General features: G+C 40.4%; 1 protein-coding gene across 1 annotated transcript in view; it reads right to left on the reverse strand.

The window, feature by feature from the left end:
• Positions 1 to 608: 608 nt before the first annotated feature.
• LOC115375123 (titin homolog) overlaps positions 609 to 25,517 on the reverse strand; it is a 31,422-nt gene continuing 6,513 nt past the window's right edge. The window contains exons 11-55 of the mRNA XM_030074455.1: positions 25,192 to 25,242; positions 24,346 to 24,450; positions 23,695 to 23,772; positions 23,480 to 23,539; positions 22,669 to 22,734; positions 22,441 to 22,497; positions 22,245 to 22,316; positions 21,363 to 21,425; positions 21,193 to 21,267; positions 20,828 to 20,887; positions 20,609 to 20,680; positions 19,706 to 19,765; positions 19,374 to 19,442; positions 19,051 to 19,122; positions 17,770 to 17,841; positions 17,466 to 17,531; positions 17,324 to 17,377; positions 16,357 to 16,416; positions 16,171 to 16,242; positions 16,015 to 16,080; positions 15,855 to 15,923; positions 15,696 to 15,767; positions 15,304 to 15,372; positions 15,145 to 15,216; positions 14,784 to 14,852; positions 14,614 to 14,685; positions 14,241 to 14,309; positions 14,082 to 14,153; positions 13,688 to 13,756; positions 13,348 to 13,419; positions 13,205 to 13,258; positions 12,796 to 12,864; positions 12,589 to 12,657; positions 12,385 to 12,456; positions 10,414 to 10,476; positions 9,960 to 10,031; positions 9,815 to 9,874; positions 8,956 to 9,030; positions 8,579 to 8,641; positions 7,880 to 7,942; positions 6,609 to 6,683; positions 6,453 to 6,492; positions 6,168 to 6,219; positions 4,324 to 4,738; positions 609 to 3,304 (exon numbers count right to left, since the gene is read on the reverse strand). Of these exons, the coding sequence (XP_029930315.1) occupies positions 1,526 to 3,304; positions 4,324 to 4,738; positions 6,168 to 6,219; positions 6,453 to 6,492; positions 6,609 to 6,683; positions 7,880 to 7,942; positions 8,579 to 8,641; positions 8,956 to 9,030; positions 9,815 to 9,874; positions 9,960 to 10,031; positions 10,414 to 10,476; positions 12,385 to 12,456; positions 12,589 to 12,657; positions 12,796 to 12,864; positions 13,205 to 13,258; positions 13,348 to 13,419; positions 13,688 to 13,756; positions 14,082 to 14,153; positions 14,241 to 14,309; positions 14,614 to 14,685; positions 14,784 to 14,852; positions 15,145 to 15,216; positions 15,304 to 15,372; positions 15,696 to 15,767; positions 15,855 to 15,923; positions 16,015 to 16,080; positions 16,171 to 16,242; positions 16,357 to 16,416; positions 17,324 to 17,377; positions 17,466 to 17,531; positions 17,770 to 17,841; positions 19,051 to 19,122; positions 19,374 to 19,442; positions 19,706 to 19,765; positions 20,609 to 20,680; positions 20,828 to 20,887; positions 21,193 to 21,267; positions 21,363 to 21,425; positions 22,245 to 22,316; positions 22,441 to 22,497; positions 22,669 to 22,734; positions 23,480 to 23,539; positions 23,695 to 23,772; positions 24,346 to 24,450; positions 25,192 to 25,242 (5,076 nt within the window). The 3' untranslated portion in view covers positions 609 to 1,525. The remainder of the gene's footprint in view (positions 3,305 to 4,323; positions 4,739 to 6,167; positions 6,220 to 6,452; positions 6,493 to 6,608; positions 6,684 to 7,879; positions 7,943 to 8,578; positions 8,642 to 8,955; positions 9,031 to 9,814; positions 9,875 to 9,959; positions 10,032 to 10,413; positions 10,477 to 12,384; positions 12,457 to 12,588; positions 12,658 to 12,795; positions 12,865 to 13,204; positions 13,259 to 13,347; positions 13,420 to 13,687; positions 13,757 to 14,081; positions 14,154 to 14,240; positions 14,310 to 14,613; positions 14,686 to 14,783; positions 14,853 to 15,144; positions 15,217 to 15,303; positions 15,373 to 15,695; positions 15,768 to 15,854; positions 15,924 to 16,014; positions 16,081 to 16,170; positions 16,243 to 16,356; positions 16,417 to 17,323; positions 17,378 to 17,465; positions 17,532 to 17,769; positions 17,842 to 19,050; positions 19,123 to 19,373; positions 19,443 to 19,705; positions 19,766 to 20,608; positions 20,681 to 20,827; positions 20,888 to 21,192; positions 21,268 to 21,362; positions 21,426 to 22,244; positions 22,317 to 22,440; positions 22,498 to 22,668; positions 22,735 to 23,479; positions 23,540 to 23,694; positions 23,773 to 24,345; positions 24,451 to 25,191; positions 25,243 to 25,517) is intronic.

A 25,517-nucleotide genomic window follows, 5' to 3' on the forward strand; every position in this document is an offset into this window, starting at 1 on the left:
CTAACATAGGTTTGTGCTGTGCGTTTTGAGAGTTAACTTTTATAATATTATATAACAGTTTACAGTAAAAGCATAAAAACCAAGAGCCAAAAATGATAAAATCAAGGTCATGCGGGCCTGGGTCGTGAAAATGTGGCCAGAAGCGAGAAAAAGGGAAACAAATACGTAACAGGAAGTCTGCAAAAAGGGGTTTTAATACATGATTGAAAAGTAATTTCACATAAAAGCAATAAACAGGAAGAAGGAAACAGTGACAAATGAAGCGCTCACCTGCTCATGCGGCTTTCTGACGCTCCCAAGAGTTATTTTGGCCCAGAGCACCGCACGTCTCCTCTTTCACATCAGGACAGTAGAAAATTGAACGACTATTGAGTGTCCACAAACATGACTGTTCTTGTCTCCTGTCAGTTTGGATATAATAATTTCTATAATGCTTCTCTGTATACTTTATATTTACTTCATTATAAATATGAAACTGTTTTCTTACTCCCTGACTTCTATCATCCTGGTCAAGAGTCATCATGCATCACTGCTGAAAAAACAGAAAAGAGGCTACTTCAGTTTTCCATGGAGCTCACACTGAACAAACTGAGACAAAACGCCCAAAATAACCTCTGTACATCCATTTATTTATTTAGTTATTTATTTATACAATGAAAAACTGGCACCATAGAGAAGAATATTTGACCCATAAAAAAAAAAAAATACATACAGATATCAAAATACACCAGTGATGAAAACTGACCAGGCTGCATCTGCCGCCGCAACCGATTCCAGTTAACATTACAAAACCGACCTTTTCATACTGGCGCACATTTACATTTATTTAAAGGAGGAGTCATGACTGACAGTAAACCTGAGAGCAGAGCAGCAGCAACTTGCTAAAGTGCATAGTTAAGTGTAAAAGTTTCCATAACAGGCCCGTTTTGTGCACGGTGAGATTTTAAGGCGTCGACCAAGTGTTTGGCTTAAATAGAGTTAATAACTTATACGATTCCACCGAGTTGGTACATCTCCCATTCATAAGTGGCGTTTTTGGTAGAGAAAAAAAAACACTTAAAAATCCCACTGAAACACCAACAATAAAGCAACAAACACCATGTTAGTTATAAACGGATGAATCAAAAGTTAAAGGTGCTATATGGCATCAATACATCATTACCACATTTTGACACATCAGTTTAAGAACCGGAAACACACGAGAGACCCCTGAGGAAAAACTGCAGTGTGTGCATTGCATTTTAGTGTTTCATCTAAGCAAACCTCACGTCGCTCAAAGATAAATAAATTTCACAGGAACAGAATGGATGATTACATTTTCAAAACCAATGAAACCTGGAAGGAGTCCAGATTTATTCACGTCACACAAATCGAGAGCAAAACCGCTTCTTCCAAACACTCTGAGCCGCCGGAGGGAAATCTGCCAGGCTGCTATATGGCACAAAACAGGAAGAGGGCGCTCTGGCACAAAAAGAGCTAAATCATTTAGTGTTTTTTTACAGCATCTTTGTTTAAAAATGCCGAGTTAAATGTACAGTCCGTCCTCCATGGTGCCTTTTGATCGAGTGTGAGAGCCTCGGCGGGTGGGGTCGTGCCCTCTCTCCCTGTCACTGCCTCTCCTGTCTCTCTCCCTCCGCTGACTCGCCCTGCCGCCGCCGCCCTCAAACTGCATCCTCATGCTCTCCACTTTGCTCCCTCGTTTCTCCTCCCCTCGCTCCCGTTGGCTCCTCCCTGCCGCTCTTTCGTTGTGTGGCGCCGCCCCTCTCGTGTGCGAGCTCCTCTTCGCGTCCGATTCCTCCCCCCGTCTGTCCGAACGCTCTCTCCTCGCCGCGGCTTCGTGACTCCGCGATGTCTCTTTCCTCGCCTGGCCCCCCACTTCTGCTTGTTTCAAGTCTCTTTCCGTCTCTCTCTTTGATTCGCTGCCGTGCTTCTCGTCCTTACTTGCCCTTTCCGCCCTGCAGTCCCTCGCTGGAGCCTTCTCGGTCCGTCTCTCCTCGTCTCTCTGGTTGCTTCCTCTCGTTTCATCTTTGCTCCGTCTCTCGCTCCTTTCCTTCGTTCTGTCTTTCTCACTCCTGCTGCCGTGCCGGCTCGAGCTCCCTCTCTCCGCCTCTTTTTCCTTCCTCTCCCGGTCGGCTCCGTGCCGATCTCGATCCCTCTCGCTCGTCGCTCTTTCGCTCTCCGTGCTGCTCTTCCTCATTTCGGCTCCTCTGTCGCTCCTCGCCCTCTCTGGATCCGCCTTTCCGCTCCAGCTTTCTCTTTTTGGGCCGCCCGACCTGCTTTTAGCTCGCTCCTGGTCTTTTTCGTTCGTGCTCTTTTCATCCGTCTCTTTCCTCTTCTCTTCTGTCCTCTCCCTCTTGCTAGTTGTGTGTTTTTCCTTTTCCCGCTTACTCTCGTTTTTCTCCTTTTCGGTGTTCATTTGATTATCCGTTTCTTTCTCCTCCTTCCCTCCTTTGTCAGGTCGTTCCTTGGAACGCTTCTCCTTGTTTTCTTTCTCAGATTTGACACTCTCACTCTTCTCCTGTTTATTTTCATCCGGTAGCCTCTTCAGCTTGGACTCAGATTTACCCTCCATGATGCCTTCTTCCTTCTTGCTCTCCTTCTCTCCCTCTACCTTAGCATCCTTTTCTCCTTCCTCCTGTGCTTTCTCCCTCTCCTTAGCCCCTTTATTCTCTGACTCTGCTTTATCATTCTTGCTCTCCTTCTCTTTCCCCTCCTTCTTGCTCTCCATAGGTCCTTTCTCCTTCATCTGACTCTTCTTTTGCTCCTCCTCGACCTTTTTGTCCAGTTTCTCCTCCAGGAGGTCCAGCTCCTGCTCCAGCTGAGCCAGCTTCACCGGGTCCGATTCCAAATCGTCTTCCACCTCCACCTCCACCTCCTCGATTTCCTCATACTCCTCCACCTCGATGCCGTCCATGGTCTTCTGCAGCTGAGTCTTCACTTTGTTTAGCTCCAGGAGGCCATCTTGGAGGTCTTTACATACTTCACGGATCTTGGTAGCGAACTTGGTTTTGGCGCCCTTGCGGAGCTCGTGGGAGTCCTTGGCCAGGAAGAAGACGTCCAGGGCGAGGAACAGGGCTGACATGACGCCCGTGGTGACGCTGATGGCCTGGGCGGCTTTGGCGGCGCCGCCCGCCGCGCCGAGGACCTGCACGGTGCTGATGAGCTTGTCGGTGTTGATCATCAGGGCCTTGCCGGCTCGACCGCCCTCCTTCATCACGTGCTTGATGTTGTGGTTCAGAGCCTTCTTGGCCGCGCTCTCTGAGTACTTCTCAAAGTCCCACTCCTGCAGGGTGTCCATACCTTCCTGCAGGGGACAGAGAGGACGAGAGGGTCAGGACACTCTCAGACAGAAAGAAACGCGCCATTTTTGATGCATCTGTGTTTGTAGTTTGAGATGATGACACATTTGGCTACATGTGATGCTTGAATCTGATATAAGTGACTCATAATGGAGAAACGTCTGTGCTGCTTTGCTCCATAAAAGCAAATATGCTTTTTTGTCATTGCCAGTGTGAAGATAAGATATAAGATAAAATATTCCTTTATTAGTCCCACAGTGGGGAAATTTCAAGCATTACAGCAGCAAAGTGGATAGCAAAATATGAAGCACTGCTCGTTTTCCTCTATGGTCCTAGCCATTCATGCCAAAATGGCAGCGACCCGCACTACATAGATTGAAATAGCTTAATCTAAACCCACAAAACACTTTGGCTCTTCATCTTATGTGAGCTGCAGATATGGCAAAGGTACACACATTATTAACTAAAGCAAAGGTACAGAGACTTGTGTAAAAAAAAAAAAGACTGGTAAAAGTAGCATACTGCTTCAACTTCTTTACTCAAGTAAAAGTAAAAAGTACAGGCTCTGAAATGAAAGTATAAAAGTAAAACGTAGCCCTTTACGAGTATTGCTCCAGCCCTTTTTTCGACAACCGGCTGTTTCTGTTAATTATTAGTGGGGTAATAGCATAAGTGCAAAGCGACCTGAACCTCACATCACATTAATACAATTGCTGTGTTACATCTGTTGAGTGTGATATGCAAGGATGGATACATCATGGGATTTGGGGTGAAATAGGTCTTGAAGTTGTGAAGGCATGCAAAGCAAAATAAAGGTAATTGATAATTGCCTTTGAATGCATTAAGACTAAAATAGGAAAGCCTGTTTTGAAAATGTAAGGAATAGATAGTACAGATATTTTTTGTAAAAATGTAGGGAGTAAAAGTAAAATGTTGTAAGAAAAATACATACTGAGATGTATATTTTACTAAATAATCTTTAATATCAAAAAACTGTTTAAATACAAGTGTAAAAGCTCCTCACCTGTACGAACTCCAAACACTCCCTGATGTCACTGATCTCCTCCTGGTAGCCCTGGATCATCTTCTCCACCTTCTTACGATCCATGTTGGAGTGAACCGTGTCTGTGATGTTGGCCGTCGCCGAGGTGATGCTGCCGGCGGTCGCCACGCCGATGCCCACCGCTGTGACGATGACCGAGGCGCCGAAGGTGAAGGGCGCCAGGATGAGGCCCGTGATGGTGGCCACGCTGCCCGCCACGCTGGCCACCCCTCCCCCCACAGCGGCCGTCACCGTCCTCTTGTGGAACTGGTCGGCGGCGTCGGCCTGGGCCAGCAGCTCCAGGATGCGGTGCTGTAAGGACGCCCCCCGCTGGTTGAAGAGACGCACAAAGAGCCGGGCTGCCATGAACACACGGTCTGCAGCCTGCTCCACCGCCCTGGAGAGGCGAGAGAGAGAGAGAGAGAGAGAGAGAGAGATGAGCTGCGAGGCCTGACATCTCAGAGCAATGTGGTGTAATTAAATCGCACTGTAATGAACTAGAGGAAATTTTGGAAACTCAAACATTTTCAACTCCTGGAAAGCTCTTCAAAAACAGAAACATCCATAATGTCTTTGAAACATGAAATGTCAAGGTTACCTGCTGATGGAGCTGATAAATGAGGAGTTCATTTGCAAAAACAGATTTCTCCATTTCAATTTATTAAACCTTTTTAAACTTTTTTGAGTTTTTTTTAAAATTTACTTTATATTTATTTCTATTTTTTATATGTTTATTTAGTCTGGCATAATGTTTATTATCCTAAATCATGCTTTGTGTGTGTGTGTGTGTGTGTATATATGTGTGTGTGTACTCCAAGCAGTATCGGTGAAAAAGGTGTATTCATTTTAAGAATGGCTTTTATCTGTTTTTGCAAATGAACTCTTCAAATATATCTAACACATCTGACTATGTTTTATCGTTCTTTTATTGAGTCTGTTATCACATTTTCCTTTATCTGTTGGTTTCAATCCTTGAAGGTTAAACAGAGAAACATACTTTACAGGGTTGTCAGTGTTAGCAGCAAAATCATGGGGTCTGCACAACAAACTCTACAAGAGCTCTACAACAAACAACTTATGAAGAAAGCAATCTCCGTCCTGTCTGACGGCTCTCATCCTTTACACCAGCCGTTCCAGTTTTTACCATCAGGTTCACTACTCAGACTCCCACTTGCAAAAACAAACAGATATAAGCGCTCCTTTGTACCCTCCGCTGTTTCTCTTTTAAATAACAGGAGGAAAAGGTAGCTGGGTGGAATAGTCTTCCTAACTTTAAAATGATCTCTCTAATTCGAGTGATCATTTATTTATTTATTTTTATTTTTATTTATTTATTTTTTTCTATAATGTGCATTTGGAATTATCTATAATGTGCACTTGGAATTGTAATTTACTATGTCATGTGTATTTGTTTACTTTGTTGTGTGTGCTTCCTCTGTTGTGAAACTAATTGCCCCACTGGGGACAAATAAAGATATTGATTGATTGATTGATTTTCTGATTATACAATTTTACAATTTTACAATTTTAAAATATATAAATGAATATAAATGTCTCATGAGATCGCTATGCCTGTGCACAGCGAGACCTGGGACGTTCAAATTAGTTATTTAACGAAACTTTCAACACTGAAGTTGACAAACACAGGTCATGGAAATATACTCAAAGTATAAAAAGTGGTAGAACAAGATTAGCACAAAGTAAACCTGGAACGAGGTTTCTTAAAATCTAATCTGACATTCATGAGCATGAATGCCACCTCATGGCAGGATTTCCTAAATGGCAAGTTAAAAAAAAAAAAAAAAAAAAAAAGATGCCCCACTTACATTTCCTCATCCTCCTCCTGAAAATTGGATGTTTCATTCCACTCGGTCCAGCCTGGTAACAGGATGAATACAATCAGCAGAAATTAGACAAACTCACAAAGCAGTGATTTTTAAAGTCATCAACTCTACATGTCAGAAATAGGGTTTGTGTTTAACTGGGAAAGTGAACTTTAATTTCACACCTTCTCCAGCAGTAGTTTTTTGTGGTGCTGCCCTAATACAAAGCAAACACTGCAAGCAAAAATTTATTTATTCCAAATCAAAGACGAATACGATTGCACTCACCTTCGACCGATTTCCACCAGTCCATCAAGCCGTCGTTTTCCTGAGAGGAGAGAATTATTTTAATTGAAACAGATCATGCTAGAAATACATTTACGTAGCAATCCAGAGTGGGATGTGTACACCCACCCACACACACACACACACACACACACACACCTCCTCAGAGTCCAGCGGGTTGCCCTCAGTAGGATAAGCTGCCATCTCCACAGGCTGGATCTCTACTGTGCTCTCCTGGAAAACACACACACACACACACACACATTAACACACATTTGTCAATGCACTATTTAGTCTGTTGTTACCTGTGTGCCTGTCACCTTATTATAGATAAAGAGACGTCCTAACATGTATAAGTTGATGGTTTACATCATGATGTACAGTGGTGGAAAAAAGTTTTTGGACACCCCGTGCATTTGTGAAATATTGCATTAAGAATCACTCTTAAATCTTCAAGTGCAATTTCTATTAGTACAGTCACAGCCAAAATACCAAACAAATCCTAAAAAAAGCCATTAAAAACATTAAATTGATTGGTTCCATAAAAATACATAAGAAATTTTGAGTATTGGGTCATTTTGGTACCAGTGATGAAGGTCGTTCTTTTCATTAAAAGACACAATTTTTGTTGCCAAGCTTGGTGTCTATATAAAGCCAACACATTTGAAAGTTCTTCAGACACAAAAATGGCTAAAACAAGGAACCTAACGCAGGAAACACGCCTGAAGATAAACAATAAACAAAAAAAATATAATTTGTATTTGTTTGTATCTGTTATTGTCTAAGGGTGTCTGAAAACTCTTTTCCACCACTGTTTCCCTGCACATCTGATTTTTTTAGTCGGTGCAGCTCCATAACACCAACACTGAGAGGATAAATGGAGCCAACAAAGCTGTAAATGTATGTAAGTCAGCGGTCCTTCCCCTTGTGACTCCTTAAAGAAATGCTCCGTCGAACGCTGCCTATGCAACAACTTTCCTTCTTTGGGTTATTTCATTGAGGAACAGAGGCTGAAAACTAGTCAGTGTGTCACAAGGAAAAAAGCAGAGGAGACAATAACAATATGAAGATGATCATTTGCACAGCAGAAATACAAATGTGCTGTTTCTTAACTATTTCTCCAACTAGTTTTACGGTGTTTGTTCCTCTCCTTAGGTGTCTATTGTCATTAAATCATATTTTACTTGATTATTCTTGATTATTACTTGATTATTACTTCTAAATATAGCCCAAAAATGATCTTATGACCCTTTGCAAGGTCATGACCCCGAGAATGAGAACAGGTACTGTAAGGTGTGTTAGATAAAAGCAGACATATAACAGCTTATACTATGAGATGAAGTTGACAAAACAATAAAAGCCACAGCTTTGGATGGAGAAGTGACAGCAGAGGCTGACTGTGTGTCCTACTGGGTGTCTGTCTGTCTAACCTGTGTTGTGTTCACGGGCTGCATCTCCACAGTCTCCTCGAGAATCGGCAGCTTGTCAGAACTCTGTGGGAGGAATAATAATAATAATAAAAAAATAAAAAAAAAGATCAAATTTTCCTCAATGACACTGTAATAAACTGCTTTTTGATGCTAGGAGTAACACAGTATTTCACACACATTCATAATCATACCATGCATCATAAACAAGAAAGAGAAATATTGAGGAAATAATCTCTTGTTGGTTAAGACATATAGAGAGGCATGAGACTGGAAGGTTGCTGGTTTGAGTCCTGAGGCTGTGTGAGCAAAGTGAAAGTGTGATCGCTCTCTTTCCTCATTAACTAAGATAAGATAAGATAAGATAAGATAAGATATTCCTTTATTAGTCCCACGGTGGGGAAATTTCAAGCATTACAGCAGCAAAGTGGATAGCAAAATATGAAGCATAATTTACATTATAAACAGTATAAACAGATAATAAATAGCAAAAAGCAATATAAACATTATAAACTAACATGAATGTGCCCTTGAGCAAGGCACTTTACCAAAAATCCCCTCAGAGGCATTCATCAGAGTAAGAAGCTTGCAATGTGAAGAGGTTCTGAGTGCATGACAACACCTTCCCACGAATAAATAAAAAGGTAAAATAAAAGATAGCAGAGGTGTTTGACAGTAATAAACAGAGGACGGCAGCGATACCTGAGTGTTGAAGTTAAGTTTGGGAATTCTGGGAAGAGTTTTCTTGACTCGGAAAGAGACAACCTGAAGGAGAAAAAATTTTAAAAAAGCCTTGATGGTGCAAAGTCTGTTTTATTTAATTGCATTTATTTTACCATTTTTCCAGATATAAAATCTTTATCCTATCCTATCCCGTGACCTTTGACCTTCAAAAATCCCACAAAAAGTAGTTACGGCACTTTCACTTGCATCATCATTATTTAAAAAAAAAAAAAAAAAAATACTGATACACACTAAAATGTGTTTTAATCACACAGAAATACACTCTTATCTCACACGCTTATTACAGTGATTCTAGTTGATGCAGTTCTCCATCACATCACCGGATGACAACTCACCCGTCTCTTCTTCTTGATGGTCCTCCGGCGCCTCAGCTGACTGCCGCCCTCTGGTGGCTCCATGTCCTCACTGTCCTGATGGAGGAACACACACACACACACTGCCCTCTGTAACTGCTCTACAAACACAGATGTGAGATCCAGACGTCTGCAGGGTGCCAGTTACCCGGCTCAGCCACTTATTCTGAACATTTTTCCATCCACTGACTGTAGAGACAGTGAAGTGCTGAACATCATGATGTGGAAAATGAAAATGGCAAACACACGGGTTCAGATCTGGGTCACATCATTATAAATATGAGGTTTGGATGGGAATCTGCAAGTAGAGATAAAGACCATCCGGCTTTGATCCTCCTCTGTCTGTTGTTACAACTACAGTTACTACTAAAGTCATTACAGCTACTGCCACTACTGTAAAAACATCTACTGGTATGTTTAAGTTCTTTTATTAGGATAACCCCTTGAGATGAAGCATCTCGTTTTCGAGGGGGTCCTAAACACAGCACAAAGAAAAAGACATTATTTTGACAGACATAAATTTGACAAACAAAGCAGTAAATAAATCATGACAGAAACTTAAAAAGAACCAAAAACAAGCAAAAATTAAACATAGAGCCTACAATTACAACATATTAAACAACAGAATAATGATCATTCTAGAGATATCCCGGCGTTATTGTAAAATATAAAAGAAAAATGTCAGTGAAAGGGAAGAAATATTAAGTGTACATGTACAATTGGTATGCAGATGACTTGCCAAGGCATGTTTAAGGCATGTAGTGCTACTAAAGTACAGTGAATGACATTGTGCTGGAAGAAAACAAGTTTCTCCTTCCCCTCAGTGCTGATAACGTCGTACCTGCTGCTCCACTGCTTTAGGAGTCCTCCTGAACATGCCAGCGAACCCCGTTTTCTTTTCCTGTGTCAGAAACACACGAGGCGGTAAGACAGCGGGCATGCAGACGTGCTGGGAAAATCAAGTGGGATCACTGTGCTCGACTCACTTTTGAGGCGCCTGTCGCTTCAATCAGATTATCGGTGCTGGCTGACAGTTCACTTTGTGCTAAAAGATTGTCCTAAAAAAAAAAAAAAAAAAAAAAAAAACAAAGAGGAAAAAAGGCTCATTTTTAAGCTTCTGTGTTGTCGGCTATCATACAGTGATATTAGGCACATTTTGGGCAGGGGAGAAGAGAAATGATTTCAGCAAAAGGCAAGAAAGAAAGACACAAAGCTTCCTGAAGGTCACGAGTTGTTCCTGTGATTAAAATTGCTTGTGGTGATAATACACAAGGCACTTTAGGCAAATTAGAGAGAAAAAAAAATAGGCCTAAGATGCATTTTTATGGTTCCTGGCAACATGATGTTTTTTATATGAGTGAAGCCACAGTGACGAGGCGGTTCTCGTGCACGGTGTCCTGCCGGTATTACCCGACATGGTGGCCCTCAGGTCGCTCTCACCTTGGCGATGTCGGTGAGGCTGTCCCAGCTGGCCGACAGCTCCCTCGAGTCGCTGAGAGGATCCTGGGAAAAAAACAGCAGGGGTGTTAGACATCACATGTGGGCTGCATTATATTTATATTATATTTTCTAGTTCTGTTTATATTATATATACACTGTTTACATTTATATAGGCTGTTTATATTTATTACATATACGGTTTATAGTTTATACATGCTGTTTATATTTATACATATTGTTTACAATTGATATATACTGTTTATACTTATATATTTTATATTTAAATTTTTTTTTCTTTTCCTATTTTTTTTTTTTTTTTTTTTGTTACCTTGCTTTATTTATTTATTTAGGCTTATACTGGGACCTGAGTCCTAATTTCGTACCATTAACGTGTAAATGTGAGCTGGTATGACAATAAAGTTCCTTGAATCCTTAAATCCTTGATGGCTGTTGTTTTTTTCCCAAGAAAGCCTGAAGCGTGTGGCGCTGAAGCCAAACACGAAAATGACAAGGTGGAGCGTAGCACTCACACAGTCAGTAGCGGTTTTAGGCACGGGCGAAGCGGGCAGCCGCCCGGGGCGGCATATATTCATGTCACGTGGGGGGCGGCATGAGAGCAAAAAAAAAAAAAAAATCATCCTCGCTGCAAAGCAGTTTTCTATGACCGTATTCATCTGCATATAAGACAATATTTTTTCCATTGAAAATGCCCCGAAAAAACGCCCTCGTCTAATATTGGGGTCTAAGCAAACACACATGTATTGTGCTTGCATATAAACCAGTAGGTGGGCTCGCCTGATACCGCAATTACCGGCGAATGGCCGCATTGCGCAGTCAATAATCAACCATGTTGTCTGTGTCATTGTCCGCTGTGCTGCTGCAGCCGCGTATGAACAAAAGTTGATTTATAATGAGAGGATGGCAGTATGTGTGCGCCGCTCACCTGTCAGATCCGGCAGACCTGACCGGGTGGGCGCGGCACCTGTAGGCATCAAGCCGGTGCCGCGACCGGCCCGCCTGATGCTGACCAGTGGCTTTTTTTTATGCAAACAAGATTTTGTTCATATAAAAAGTATTTTTCCAAAAAAGGTATTTGTGCAGGTGTTGGCGCCCCTGCTCTGGGAGGGGCGCGTCTAGCCGCCAGAGGGGCACCGGTAACGGCCGTTATCGCTTGGAAGTCCTCGCCTTGTGCGCGCGCGCGCGCGCGCACGCGCGGGGCTAGAACGGTAGGGCGCAAGACAGTAATTTCGCCCAGGGCGGCAACATGGGCAGAACCGCCACTGCACACAGTTTAGAAACATATTACATAAACCTCAATTACAACATGATTTATTTGGTCATATCAGTGAAAATAATGCACCGACTTGATCTAGATGGCCTTTATTAGGACATAATGGTATAAGTGAGGTCCTGCATCTTTTTGCTTTATTTTCTGTTTCAACCTGCTTCAGTTATTTGCACATACTATTTGACCCTGGTCTGGTTAGCATCTGCTTCTCAGATGGGAGCACAACAAGGGGTCTGAGATGTTTTTTTAAATTTTTAGTTTAAAAAATATGAGTCAGGCATAATAACTAAAACAATTAGTCTTTGCTAAGGTAGGTAAGGTCTACAAATTGAAATTGAAATTACAATTGAGAAATATCATCAGTATTAGGTTGTTATTTCAGACACTGATGGGGCTCGGTTGCACCTCTTTTTGTTTTTTTTAATACCAGATTTTTTTTTTTTTTTTTTTTTTTTTTTTTTTCCACTGGTCAGGGCATACTTGGCTGAAAAAATATGTCACATTCATTTTACATTACTGAAAAAAGTTTGAGAACCACTGGCGTAAAGCATGCAGATGAGAGCTCGCGTTGACAGAAACACATTTACACACCTGATAAACCACACACACACACACACACACACACACACACACACACACAAACACATCAACACAAGCCAAACAGAATCACAGTATTTGCATACCTTGGTGGCGACAGTGCGTGGAGCTGGTTTGGGAGACTTTTTGAAGAAGCCTGAGAGGCCTCCCGCCTTCTCCTGAAAAACACACACACACACACACACACACACACACACACTGACCGTCATCAGTGAAGGACCAGAGAAAACCAGACCGAGACGGAGAAACGGAGAACAAGGTAACATCTCCAGATAATTTACTGGGCGTACCTTCGATGCTGTCGTGTCTGAGAGGTTTTCACAGCTGGCAGACAACCGGTCCATTCCTGCGTTCGACTCCTGCAACAGGAAATAAAGCGCGGTACAGACTAAAGCCAGTGCAATGAGCAATGTGGCTAAGACTTTAAAGGCAAAGTTCACTTTAAATATCCTGTTTAATGTGCTGTAAACTTCTGTGTCAAGGTTGAATAAAGTCACCTCATCTGCTGTAGTCTCCTCTGCTGGTTTAGGAGCCTTCTTAAATATCCCACTGAAAATATTTTTCTCCTAAAGAAAATACAGTCAACAATACTCAGGTTACCCAAAATATATCAGCATTACAACAGTGGAGCTCTGGACAGAAGACGGACAAACTGAAATCCAAAGCTTTTAGGCAGCAACATGTGGACTCGTGATGAATTGAAAAGCAAAATTACAGAACTTGCATAATATTCAGATTTTTTTTTTTTTTTTTTTTACAGTAAAAGCACGACAACAACCAGTGAAAACTAAATGAAACATTTTGGTTCCATTACTTGTTGCGGCAGGTTAAAATACACATTTTAAAGTTGCTTCAGGTCCCAGATCTTTCTGTTTAATTCAAAAGCAGCGATATTTCTCATCGTACCTTAGTGCTGATGTTCTCCGACAGGCTGTCATTGCTTGCAAAGAGCTCTTTGTCCTGAGACAGAGAAGTGAACTCAATTTCAGCACATAAAAATCACAGAGGTGACGCTGTATGAGTGAATATGACACCAGACGCACGCTCACCTGACCAGCAGCCTCTTCTCCAGAGGCTTTGGGTGTTTTCTTGAGGAGTCCGCTGAACAGCCCTCCTTTCTCCTGGTGAACAGAGAGAGGGGTTAGACTAGGGAAAAAAAAAACAAGTAAATTTAATGCGAATTCTGAAATTCCCATTAAACTGTGGTGAGGTCAATCAAAAAATTCCAACCAACAGTATATTGCAGATTTTGAACAGTCCTTGCATTAAGATAAAAGCGCCTTTCGTTAAGTCCCGCCCCAACATCCAGTTTCAACAGGATTTGAATCAAATTCAAGGAAGCAAGATGCTTTTTCAGTCCTGCTCCAGGCCGTGACGTGTGACACTGACCTCACTGTCAAACAGGTCGTCAGTGCTGGCGGACCTCTTGAATATGCCGGACAGGCCTCCCTTCTTCTCCTAAAACAGACACTTCAGTTATTTCAGAAAACTTAATGTTCGCAAAAACAAGAGGAAAACGGGTTCAGCGTGGTTTCCACCATCTGATCAGAACCACAAAGCAGATTTAACTCATTTTGCTACTGAATTATGAGGATCCCTTGGGAAAGGTAATGAACTGTGAACATAGTAATACAATAATAAGAACATAATGTTAAGCTTTATGAGCAGTTTAAGAGCAATGCAAGATTAAAGTAAAATTAAGATAATATTAAAACAGAAAAATAAAAGATGCAAGAGGGAAGATCTTCTATAAGACCAAGCTGAGAGAAAAATGAGAATGAACCTTGGGGACGGTGGTTTGTATGAGATTCTCACAGCTTCCAGAGATCTGCTCTCGGCTGCTCTCCTCCAGCTCCTGAGTCCAGACAGAAAAAGGTGAACACACAAACGCTCGGTCCTCAGGATACAAATAATGAGAGTTTTAAAAACTGTGGTCAAATACCTCGTCTGTTGTGGCTCCATCAGCTGGTTTCTGTGGCTTCTTAAACATGTTGCTGAAGATGCTTTTCTCCTGAAACATGACAGAAATGATTTGAACAAAAAGGTTTTCTCATTTTATCTACAAGAGCGCATTCAGGTATCAGGAAAGGCAAAAAAATGATATTTTAACATCTCTACTATAAACACAGTGAAGCAATGTAAACAGAATTATCATCTCATATTGTCTGTTTCATGTTGCATATTTTTATGGGAAGCATCTTTGGGTCTCTTGAAATCCCCTATGTAAATTTAAATTCTTCTTCTTCTTAATATACTCTTATCTCTACATGATCAGGTGTTAATATTCACAAAGAAAGACAAAAATGAGAATGAACCTTGGGGACGGTGGTTTGTATGAGATTCTCACAGCTTCCAGAGATCTGCTCTCGGCTGCTCTCCTCCAGCTCCTGGGTCCAGACAGAAAAAGGTGAACACACAAACGCTCGGTCCTCAGGATACAAATAATAAGAATTTAAAATTAAAATTAAAATTTTTGTTCACATACCTCGTCTGTTGTGGCTCCATCAGCTGGTTTCTGCGGCTTCTTAAACATGTTGCTGAAGATGCTTTTCTCCTGAAACATGACAGAAATGATTTGTACAAAAGGTTTTCTCATTTTATCTACAAGAGCTTGTTCAGGAATCAGGAAAGGGAAAAAATGATACTTTAACATCTCTACTGTAAACACAGTAAAGCAATGTAAACATTATCATTATCATCTCCTATTGTCTGTTTCACGTTGCATGTTTTTATGTAAAGCATCTTTGGGTCCCTTGAAATCCGCTATGTAATGTTATTATTATCATCACTACACTCGTATCTCTACATGGTCAGGTGTTTATTTTCACAAAAAAATGAGAATGAACCTTGGGGACGGTGGTTTGTGTGAGATTCTCACAGCTTCCAGAGATCTGCTCTCGGCTGCTCTCCTCCAGCTCCTGAGTCCAGACAGAAAAAGGTGAACACACAAACGCTCGGTCCTCATGATACAAATAATGAGCAACTTTTAGATTTGGTTCACATACCTCGTCTGTTGTGGCTCCATCAGCTGGTTTCTGCGGCTTCTTAAACATGTTGCTGAAGATGCTTTTCTCCTGAAACATGACAGAAATTATTTGAACAAAAAGGTTTTCTCATTTCATCTACAAGAGCTCATTCAGGTAACAGAATCAGTATTGGAAAGGGAAAAAAATGATATTTTAACATCTCTACTATAAACACAGTGAAGCAATGGAAACAGAATTATCATCTCATATCGTCTGTTTCATGTTGCATTATTTTATGGAAAGCATCTTTGGGTTTCTTGAAATCCGCTATGTACATTTAAATTCTTCTTCTTATTATCATCACTACACTCTTATCTCTGCATGATCAGGTTTCAGTATTCACAAAAAAAAAGACAAAAATGAAAATGAACCTTGGGGACGGTGGTTTGTATGAGATTCTCACAGCTTCCAGAGATCTGCTCTCGGCTGCTCTCCTCCAGCTCCTGAGTCCAGACAGAAAAAGGTGAACACACAAACGCTCGGTCCTCATGATACAAATAATTAGAATTTTAAAAACTGTGGTCAAATACCTCGTCTGTTGTGGCTCCATCAGCTGGTTTCTGCGGCTTCTTAAACATGTTGCTGAAGATGTTTTTCTCCTGAAACATGCCAGAAATGAATTTGAAGGTGTGACTGAAAAGTGCCTGTCTGGTCATTTTACCTGCAGGAGCTCGTCACAAAGCGACTCACTTTACTGCTGCTGTTCTCAGACAGGTTGTCCCTGCTGGACGAGAGCTCTTTCTGGGCGTCTTTGTCCTGAAACAGAGAAATTTGTGTCGGATGAAACTGTGAGGAAAGTGAACGGAGGCTTGGACGGCGCCTTTATAATCACAACGAGTCTCTCACCTGTGAATCGGCCTTTTCTCCAGGCGCTTTGGGGGTCTTTTTGAGGAGCCCGCTGAACAGCCCGCCTCTCTCCTGGTGCACAGACAAACAAATATTTACATATCAAAAGGTGAATTATCAAATGGTCATTTTACTGAAACAAATGAATCACAAACCCAGTTCATTTAGTCTGAAACCCTGACCGACCTTGTTGTCAGATAAACTCTCATTGCTGGCAGAGAGCTCGCCATGCAGAGACTCCTTATCCTGTAGAAAAATAAATAAATCACAAATAACCATGAAACTTGCAGTAATAGCAAATGTTATGCAGTCAAGACTCAGTAAAAATGACAAAAATTTGGAAATAAATGGAGTTGCTGCTGTAAACAGTGTCCAAGGAAAAATGCTGCAATTATGATTTAAAAAAAAAATATATATATATATATATATATATATATATAATCCACTGCTTTTTCCACTCAAAACAACACAAACAGTGTAAATGAGGATACAAACTATGAAGGATGAAAAATGACAAAACAATAAACAAATGAATAAATAAATAAATACACATATATAAATGCACGAATAATTAAATTAATAAATATTTCTACATGTATTTATTTATTTATTTCTGTTTTTATTCATGCATTTATTTATTTATTTGTGTATTTATACATTTATGCATGTATGTATTTATTTATTTCTACATTTATTTATTTATATATTCATTTATTTATACATTTATTTATTTATTTGTGTATTTATATATTTATTTTTACATTTATTTATTTAGATTTTTATTTATTTATACATTTATTCATTTATTTATTCCTTCATGTACATTTATTTATTTATTCCTACATTTATGCAGTCAAGAACAAACAAATTTCCAAACAAAATTTGGAAATAAATGGAGTTGCTGCTGCAGTGTCCAGGGAAAAATGCTGCAATTATGATTTAAAATAAATAAATAAATAAATAAAATCCACTGCTTTTTCCACTCAAAACAACACAAACAGTGTAAATGAGGATACAAACAATATAAAGGTTGGGATAACAGAGGAGGAGGGGTTCTTTTGAAAATGAAACCGAAATAGAAACAATGCAGTGTAACAGTTTATCTTTATAACTGAGCACTGCTCCAGACAGCGGACCAGAAAAATGTACTTACCTCTTCAGGTTTAGGAGACCTCCTGAACATTGCACTGAATATTCCTCCTTTCTCCTGAAACACACACACGATGAGGGTTATCTTGGGGAAATGTGAAGCTGATCAGTGTAAATTGCAGGTAAAAGGATGCAGGTAAACTCACGGTGGTGCTGTTCTCACACAGACTGTCGCTGCTGGCTGAGAGCCTGCCGTCTCCGGGCTGCTTGTCCTGACAGGAGATCACATCAGTCAGGAATTTTTACCCACAACAGCTAAAAATGGCCTTCCACTTAATAATTACAACAGTCTCTTAAGGTTTATTTAAACAGGGAAGCACAGAAATTTCTCAAGGATGCCTTGCTCAAGAGCAGGAGTAAAGAGAGTTAGTCATTCAGTTACTGTAAAAAATAATAATAATAATAAAAAAAATAAAATACTGTAATGAAAGTAGAGGTGAAACTGCACACCTCCTCTGTGTGAGGATCATCTGCGAGTCGGGACGTCTTCTTCAACTTTACGCCGAACACGCTTCCTTTCTCCTGAAACACCAAGGAGCTGCTCAGTTGAATTAATTGAAATGTACCTGAATTAAAGCTACATTTTCCCCTTTTTAAATGGGTAAAAAACTGGTAAAAAAAAAAAAAAAAAAAAAAACAAGGCCAAAAACGACTGAGGTGTTTACCACTTACTGCTGTGCTTCTCACTTCTGTCTCCTTTATGGAAATTTGATTTAAAAATCTGTATCCTTTACCAAATCAGTATCATTCCACCTTATAACCACAAACAAATGAGATCATTGTGGAGGAGACCATCAACCGCTCTGCTGTATTTCAAATCATTTACCACCAGGCTTCAGATTTCATGAGAAAACTGCTTTAGGGCACAAAAACAGAGAAGCGGGATCTGTTCTTAAAGGGAAAACATGAATTTCAGTTTTATGCGATGGTGGATTAAGTGAAAGGCTGATGGTGGAAAAAAATCACTTCAAACATGTCGATCCTCTTTAAAACAGGATAAAAATGCACACCAGGAAACGAGACCCTTCTTGCTGTTGACTGGCAGCAACATCACAAAGGCTCATGGGAAGTGTAGTTTTCATTTTGAAAGACAGAATCATGGACTGCACGTGTGGCCTGAGATATAGAGACTTCAAACACTACATAAGTACCATCTTTGATGAAAACTGACTGTGTTTCAAACAAATCACATTTCTGTTAAGCAGTGTTGTCTTTAACTTGTCGCATTACATTCATCTGTAACGCAGTAATGTAACATGTTACCGTTCCTTAATCCATTAATCACATTACAGTTACAAATCAAACAATTGTGGTGTTTCTTGAGCTACATAAGTTCTCTGCATAACAGGTGGGAGAGACGACAAAATGACAGAGCGGTCTACAACTTCTGAGGTGCGGCCATCTGCACATTACTGAGAACTTGTTGAACTGAGGTATTAATTATTAAAGAGCATCAAAGAGATAATTTGTGTATGCCCTTTACATTAAGATGGAGATTTGTGCTGATTCGTAGGCAGATGTAAGGTTTATCATCACACTGTTAACTGGCAGAACATGAAGATGCAGCTCAGGTGATGTTGTGGAGTAACACAAATAATGTACTTTCCACAGGTGGTAACTAAGAAAAGCAACGCATTACTTTTTAAAACACTAACGAGTAATGTGTACAATACATGACATTACAACAGTGGTTTTTAGACGCACGGGTTTCTGACGGTGGCAGTGACTCACCTTGGTGTTGCTGCTGCTCTCAGACAGGCTGTCGCTGCTGGCAGAGAGATCTTTCTGAGCAGAGAGATTCTCCTGAAACAAAACGACAGCGGAGTAAATCATAATCATAAATCATCAAAGTGAGGTGAAAGAGCGGTCAACATCCACGAAGGAAACTGCTCCAACAGCTCATGGTCTGTCATGTTGTGAAACCCCTTCGCTCAGTGTTGGATCTATACAGAGCAGCAGCTGTTTCTGAGAGAGTGAGAAGCTGTGTGGTTTGTTTGGACGGTCTGCAGAAAAAAAACGAACCGTTCTGCTGTGTTTGTGGGATGCAGACCCACCTGCGCCTCTCCGGGGGCTCGGGGCGTCTTCCTGAGGAGCCCGCTGAACAGCCCGCCTCTCTCCTGTGGCTGAAAACACAGCACAACAGCTTTAAAGCACTCAGACGACTTACGCTCCTGAATTTCAAAGGTAACGTCATTTTTCCAGCCACGGCCCCAGACAGGTTTCAGGGGAAAAAAAAACAAAACAAAACCACCACCAGAAAAAGAAAAAAAAAAAACAATCCACCCCCGGGTCTATTTTCATGTTCGTCACAGTGACTCATCAGGTTTCTGTGGGTGTCTGGTTAGTTTTCTGAAAGTTTAAACACAGCTTTGTAATTTAGACTTACTTTGCTCTCTGACAGACTGTCATTGCTGGCAGACAGCTCGCTGTGCAGCGACGCCTTATCCTGCAAAAAAAAAAAAAAAAGAAGAAGAAGTTAGCAAACATGAGTAAACACAACAAACACCGACAAACATGACACTGATAACGGAGGCAGACAAACAGGGATGAATTCTGGGTAAAATAAGACTTGACTGAATGGCACTCGGCAGGAAACTCACTCTGTAATTTCCTTGATATAAGTTTTTTAATGCCAGAATTTATTCATTTATTTATGGTTCTCCTTATTCTTGTGTGAATGATATTGCTAATAGTGTTGTAATATACAGAGGACACTGTTTTTGTTTTGTTTGTTTGTTGCTGCGACTTTCCCTTTCAATAAAATTTAAGTCCTGAAATAAATGACAGTATAATTACAGTAAAATTAGAATAATTTCATTGATTCATCTCTGTTTATCTCAATCAGTCAAGATGTGTAACAGTACTGATGGCATAGATTGACATTTCACCTGAAATGAGATTAGATTAGATACAATTAGATGAGAATAGATTAGATTAGATTAGATTAATTGACACTTTTATGATTCTAGTGGTGCAATTGGGCCCCAGCATTGGGAAACAGTTAATAATAAAATAATAAAATAATAATAAAATTACAAAGGAATAGAACAAATGGCAGTTATTTAAAAATATAAAACTGACGCATCAACACTCATTTTATATTAAAGTATGTAAAAAAAAAAAAAGTCAGCATGAGGCTTGCCAAAGGCTTGCCCTGTTCAAAATCATGCATCTTGTAGGAATGAAACTCCTTTCTTAAAAAAAAAAAAAAAAAGCGATTTAAGTTAGAAAACGGAGGATGAGCACAGCAAGTCAAAAGTCGGGGCTAAGGACAAACGTTTCCAGTCACCTCGTCTTGTTGGGGGGCTTCAGACGTTTTGGGCGTTTTCTTGAACATTCCTCCGAACACACTTCCTTTCTCCTAATGAACAGAAAAAAAAACTGGGTGTCTGTTTGGCTCTAACTTCTTTGTAAAGACGAGACAGGGATGTGTAAAGCTGCAAAAATCTGATTAAACTGTTTGTTATACGGACAGTGATGAACTGAAGGATCTGGATGCTCTCTGTACCTTGTTGTTGCTGTTCTCATTCAGACTGTCGCTGCTGGCTGACAGCTCACTCTGCTTGTCCTGAAACACAAATCAGAAAAAAAAAACAGTTGAGTCAAATGAGACAGATATGACAAATCGATGTATTTATGCCATTTCAGTGGTTTATGATTTGATCAATCAATGGAAATCCACCCTTTGGTCCAATCAGCAACAAGAACAGCATCATTAAATCTGGACCAGAGGTGTTACAGTCAGCTTTAAATTGTGAGTCAGCTACAATGCATCTACATGCTATGTTTTTTGGCATAGAAGTTACTATCACACTATCACACTTAAATCTCCATCGCCCCCATGTGTAGATTTCTCTGTCACACACACATTACCTGCCCAGGTGTCACCTCTCCAGGTGGCTTGGGAGACTTGCGAAGGATCCCGCTGAAAAATCCCCCCTTTTCCTGCTGACATCACACCAGTTAGTTGTATTAGCAGAAGCCGTTACACAACAATATGAGCATAATCCCATGAATTCACAGATGAATACTTCCAAACGCACCTTTGAGGTTTCAGACAGATTGTCGCTACTGCCCGACAGATCGCTGTGCAACGACTGCCGGTCCTGAGAGACAAAACGAACAGAGTCAGTACAAACATCAGGCAACAAGATTTGTCCAGTGATACTTGACCTTTTTGGCTCTGCATGAATAACTGAATTTTAATAATTTAACAGCTGATGACACAAACGCAGGCAGCTTGACTCATTCAGATTCAGTGAAAATCACGACTTTTCAAGCAAAATGTAACTGGGCAGATACACAAAGAGCTTTTTTGTGATAAAGATAATATTCAACAACATTTCTGGATAAGGATTTTTTTTCGATTTTCTCCTGTTTTTTTGCTCTTATGTATAGGCTATGTTTTGAAGGGGATGCAGTTTATTGCAACCATTACTCTGGTGTGGCCGGCAACACTCTGCGGCCACTGAATCACCGTCATTTCACAACCACAGGAAAGATTAGTCAGACACACTTCTGTCACGACATCGAACTACACATGCTGTCAAAAAGATTTGTTTAGTCCCAAAAGCTGCAACGCCTGTCAAGCGATGGTAAAATGACCAATGGGACGGCTGTGAAGACATTAAATGAACTTGGATATATAGACATACAGACAGACAGATGCACTTTATTGATCCATAATGCAACATTGCACAGGGATAATAATAAAGGCTGCACATATATGCCTTTCAGCACTAGAAGAGAGAAATAAATATCTTTAGAAAAGTAAATACAACAAAGAACAAAATAAAATAAAGTAGGTCAATGCAAAGAATATGAGAAAAAAAAACTTCTCATACCTTATAAGAGTAATAAAATAAGTTAAACATACTAAAATATATGTATAGGTTATCTATAAAGCATTCAGTGAACGTCATTACCTCTTCAGGTGGAGCGGCTTCTGTTGTTCTGGGAGATTTCTTGAACATCCCACTGAATATTCCTCCTTTCTCCTGAGGCAGACACACGAAATAACTGTTTTTGTCAGGTGAATGACGGCCTGCATGTTTTTATGTCTGCACTATAATGACTTGCATTATCTCGGCTCTCATGTCAGGTAAATGTGGAGCTGCTCACCTTGCCGTTGTTCTCCGACAGGCCGTCGCTGCCGGCTGCCGGCTCGCTCAGATCCTCCTGAAGCAGCAAACATCAGTAAAATGAAATAAACACAGGCGGAAATATTTATTGCTATACATTGTGTGGTGGAAGACTTTATCCAAAACACCTCATGTTACCAGATAAAAAGGCATTTTCAGCGTTTTAGTTTCAGAGGGTGGGAAGAAATCACTGTTGGGTCTAGTTCACCTGTGCAGCCGCCTCATCTGCTGGTCTGTGGGATTTTTTCAGAATGCCAAAGAAGCTTCCTTTCTCCTGCAGAGGGAGAAAAAAATTGTTTTCAACACGTTTTTAAAAGTGTTGCATAAAACACAACACTTGACGAGTGTCCGAATGTCTATCATGAGTAGAATCAGACCCATAAATCTGGAGTTTATGCCCTGACTGATACACCCAGAACCGCATCACATGAACAACTAAATCTGATATTTGATCCAACATGGATTCACATCTACATTCTCATTGATTTTATTTATTTTATTGTCATTACAAACTTAATTGTGCTTATTTTAGGATCATCATTTATCCCTGGTTTCTATGCACTTCCATATTTTTTGTACTTTTAAATCCAAGAGTTTGCACCTTTAGTGGCATTGTGTTTGTTTGACATGAGATCATTATGTATTTGCCTTTAATTTAATCATTTTTTATATTTGCGTTTGTATATGTGGTCATTTCCTTTACTCAAATTTCATCTGCTTTATGTGAGTTTATTTCTTTTATGCGTGCTTGACATCGAGTTACATGGTGCACATTTTTTATTTTTATTCTGTAAATCCTTGAACCTGGAAAGGACTTTTGCTTGAGCTTGAAAAGTGCAATATAATTAAAAAATACTATTATCATTATTATAATATAGATTCAGATGTACATTGTCATTGCACACCCTTCATATTACACCAGCTGACAGACGCTGGTCAGTTTTTTATTAATTTGCATGATTATTTGACTGCGTCTCAAACTGAACTACAACAAGAGAAGCCGCTGAAACAAAACCTACATGTGTGTGTTCAGATGTTTTCTCCTCTGCGTCATCGGCGTCACTGTCCACTGTGCTGACCTGGCAGACACAAAAAAATAACATTGACATGAGTCCAGAATATTCTGTCAGCAGCAGATTCAGAAACGAAGCACTGAGAGGAAAAGGGTTAGTGAGAGCAAGAACGAGACCGGGAGTGAAATTAAATATCAAACGACGGAGAGAGCCGATGTTACCGTCACTGCAGGAGACGGAGCTTTCTCTTTCTCTTTGGGTGTTTTCCTGAACATCCCGGCGATGAGGCCTCCTTTGTCCTGGAACAAAAATGAATAAAATGTCCAAAAACGTAGGAAGAAGCTGTGATGGCTCTTTTTACACAGCCCCAAAATGGATATGATGATTTATACAGCCCACAACACATACTAACGCATTTGCACCCTATAGTTTTCATTGTATATGTAAGATCCTTGTGTAATGTGTTAGTATGAATCATAAAACTCCATGTTGTTAATGTCTCTGCTACTTTACAGATAATTTAGTACAGTTTTCATTTATGGAAAATACAAATATGGTGACTTTCATTTTTAAAAGTCATTTTCTGTGAAATTCTCACATCAATATGGCAGCATGTTGCACTACCGCTTCATGCAGCACAAGAGCAATCCAACTTTCTCTTAGTTTGCGATAGTTTTTACATTTGTTGTTTTAAACACAAATACTCAAGGCTGCAGGAAGAGGTGCTTTTTATGTTTCTGAAGAACAAATAGTGTTCGCTTGGAAGCAGCAGAAGAAGAGCTGCGTAGTCAACATGAGCAGCAAAAGCCACCGCGGCTGAACAGACAAAGTCCACCGAGGAAGACACCTCACAGTGTTTCTCATTCTCTTACCGCTTTGGGCTCTGCCGGCTTGTCCTGCTTGGTGTTTTCTGAGGAATTTTCCTTTCCTGGAGGCGGTTCGTCGGCGCTGGGATCCGGGCTGGGCTCTCTGCTGGTCTGCGGGGCGAGTCAGAGCAAACTTCAGCATAATATGATCAGCCTGGGGTTATTATCCACACAGCCGGACAAGAAGAGACACGGGCATTTACACTGTGTGTTCAAAACATGAGGAAGACCTCCCTAAAAATCATGCTGTACCCCTGTTTGTGCAATCCATGTCTTAAACTCTCTCCGGAATTTAACCCATTACATCTCCTTCATTTGCATCTACACTTTCTGATGCTTTTCTGATGCTTTTGATTAAAATAATAATAATTTAAAAAAAAGAAAATACAAGAGTGTATCATTTTGTGATGTACAGTTAAACGTCCATTATAATGAGCTAGCAAGGTGAAAAGTCATTTTTTATTGCCTTGTCCATTAATTGCACAAGCAGGTGTTACCTACATCCTTTAAGCCACTGTGTATGAACCACTGATATTGAATGAAAGTGAATTCCATTAAATGTCTGTGGTATAAACACATTAACCAAATAAAATTCAGTCCTATTCAAATTGAAACTGATCTAGCTTCCACCACACAGACACAAAAAGCTGTCACCACCACCAGCACCAGCTCCAGGCCCTCGAGCAACAACACACTCTGAAAATTAACCCTGCCAGGATATTTCCAGGTAAAGAGTTAAAAATAGATTTTGCAAAACAATTTCTGACACCAGGAAAGTCCCCACTCTGTTGTCAGAGTGAAGCCCAGCCGCCACCGGCAGGAGAAAACAGCAGAGCAGACGGACGTTCATACCTTCGGCGAGGGTCTGATCTGTAAACCTTTCATTACTCCCTTGAGAACGCCCTGCCCATCACAGCCGCACGGCACAAACAGGGGAGGAAGACACATGCACAGGTTAAGAACTTCATTTCCTCTCCTATTTCATTTCATCCCGTTGATTTCATTTTGGTGCTTGGCACAGATGAACATTAAATTTGAACCACTAAGATTTGATTTAGCTTCTTTCCTTACAGACGAAGATGGTTCTGTTTTCCCCTTCCTGTGCCCCAACTTCATTTTTTCCCCATCAAACTGGTTACTTAATTTTTAGATGATAGTCATGTGGAATTAGAAATTAC

This window comes from Myripristis murdjan, chromosome 17 (assembly GCF_902150065.1).
Source record: "Myripristis murdjan chromosome 17, fMyrMur1.1, whole genome shotgun sequence".
Taxonomy (NCBI): Eukaryota; Metazoa; Chordata; class Actinopteri; order Holocentriformes; family Holocentridae; genus Myripristis; species Myripristis murdjan.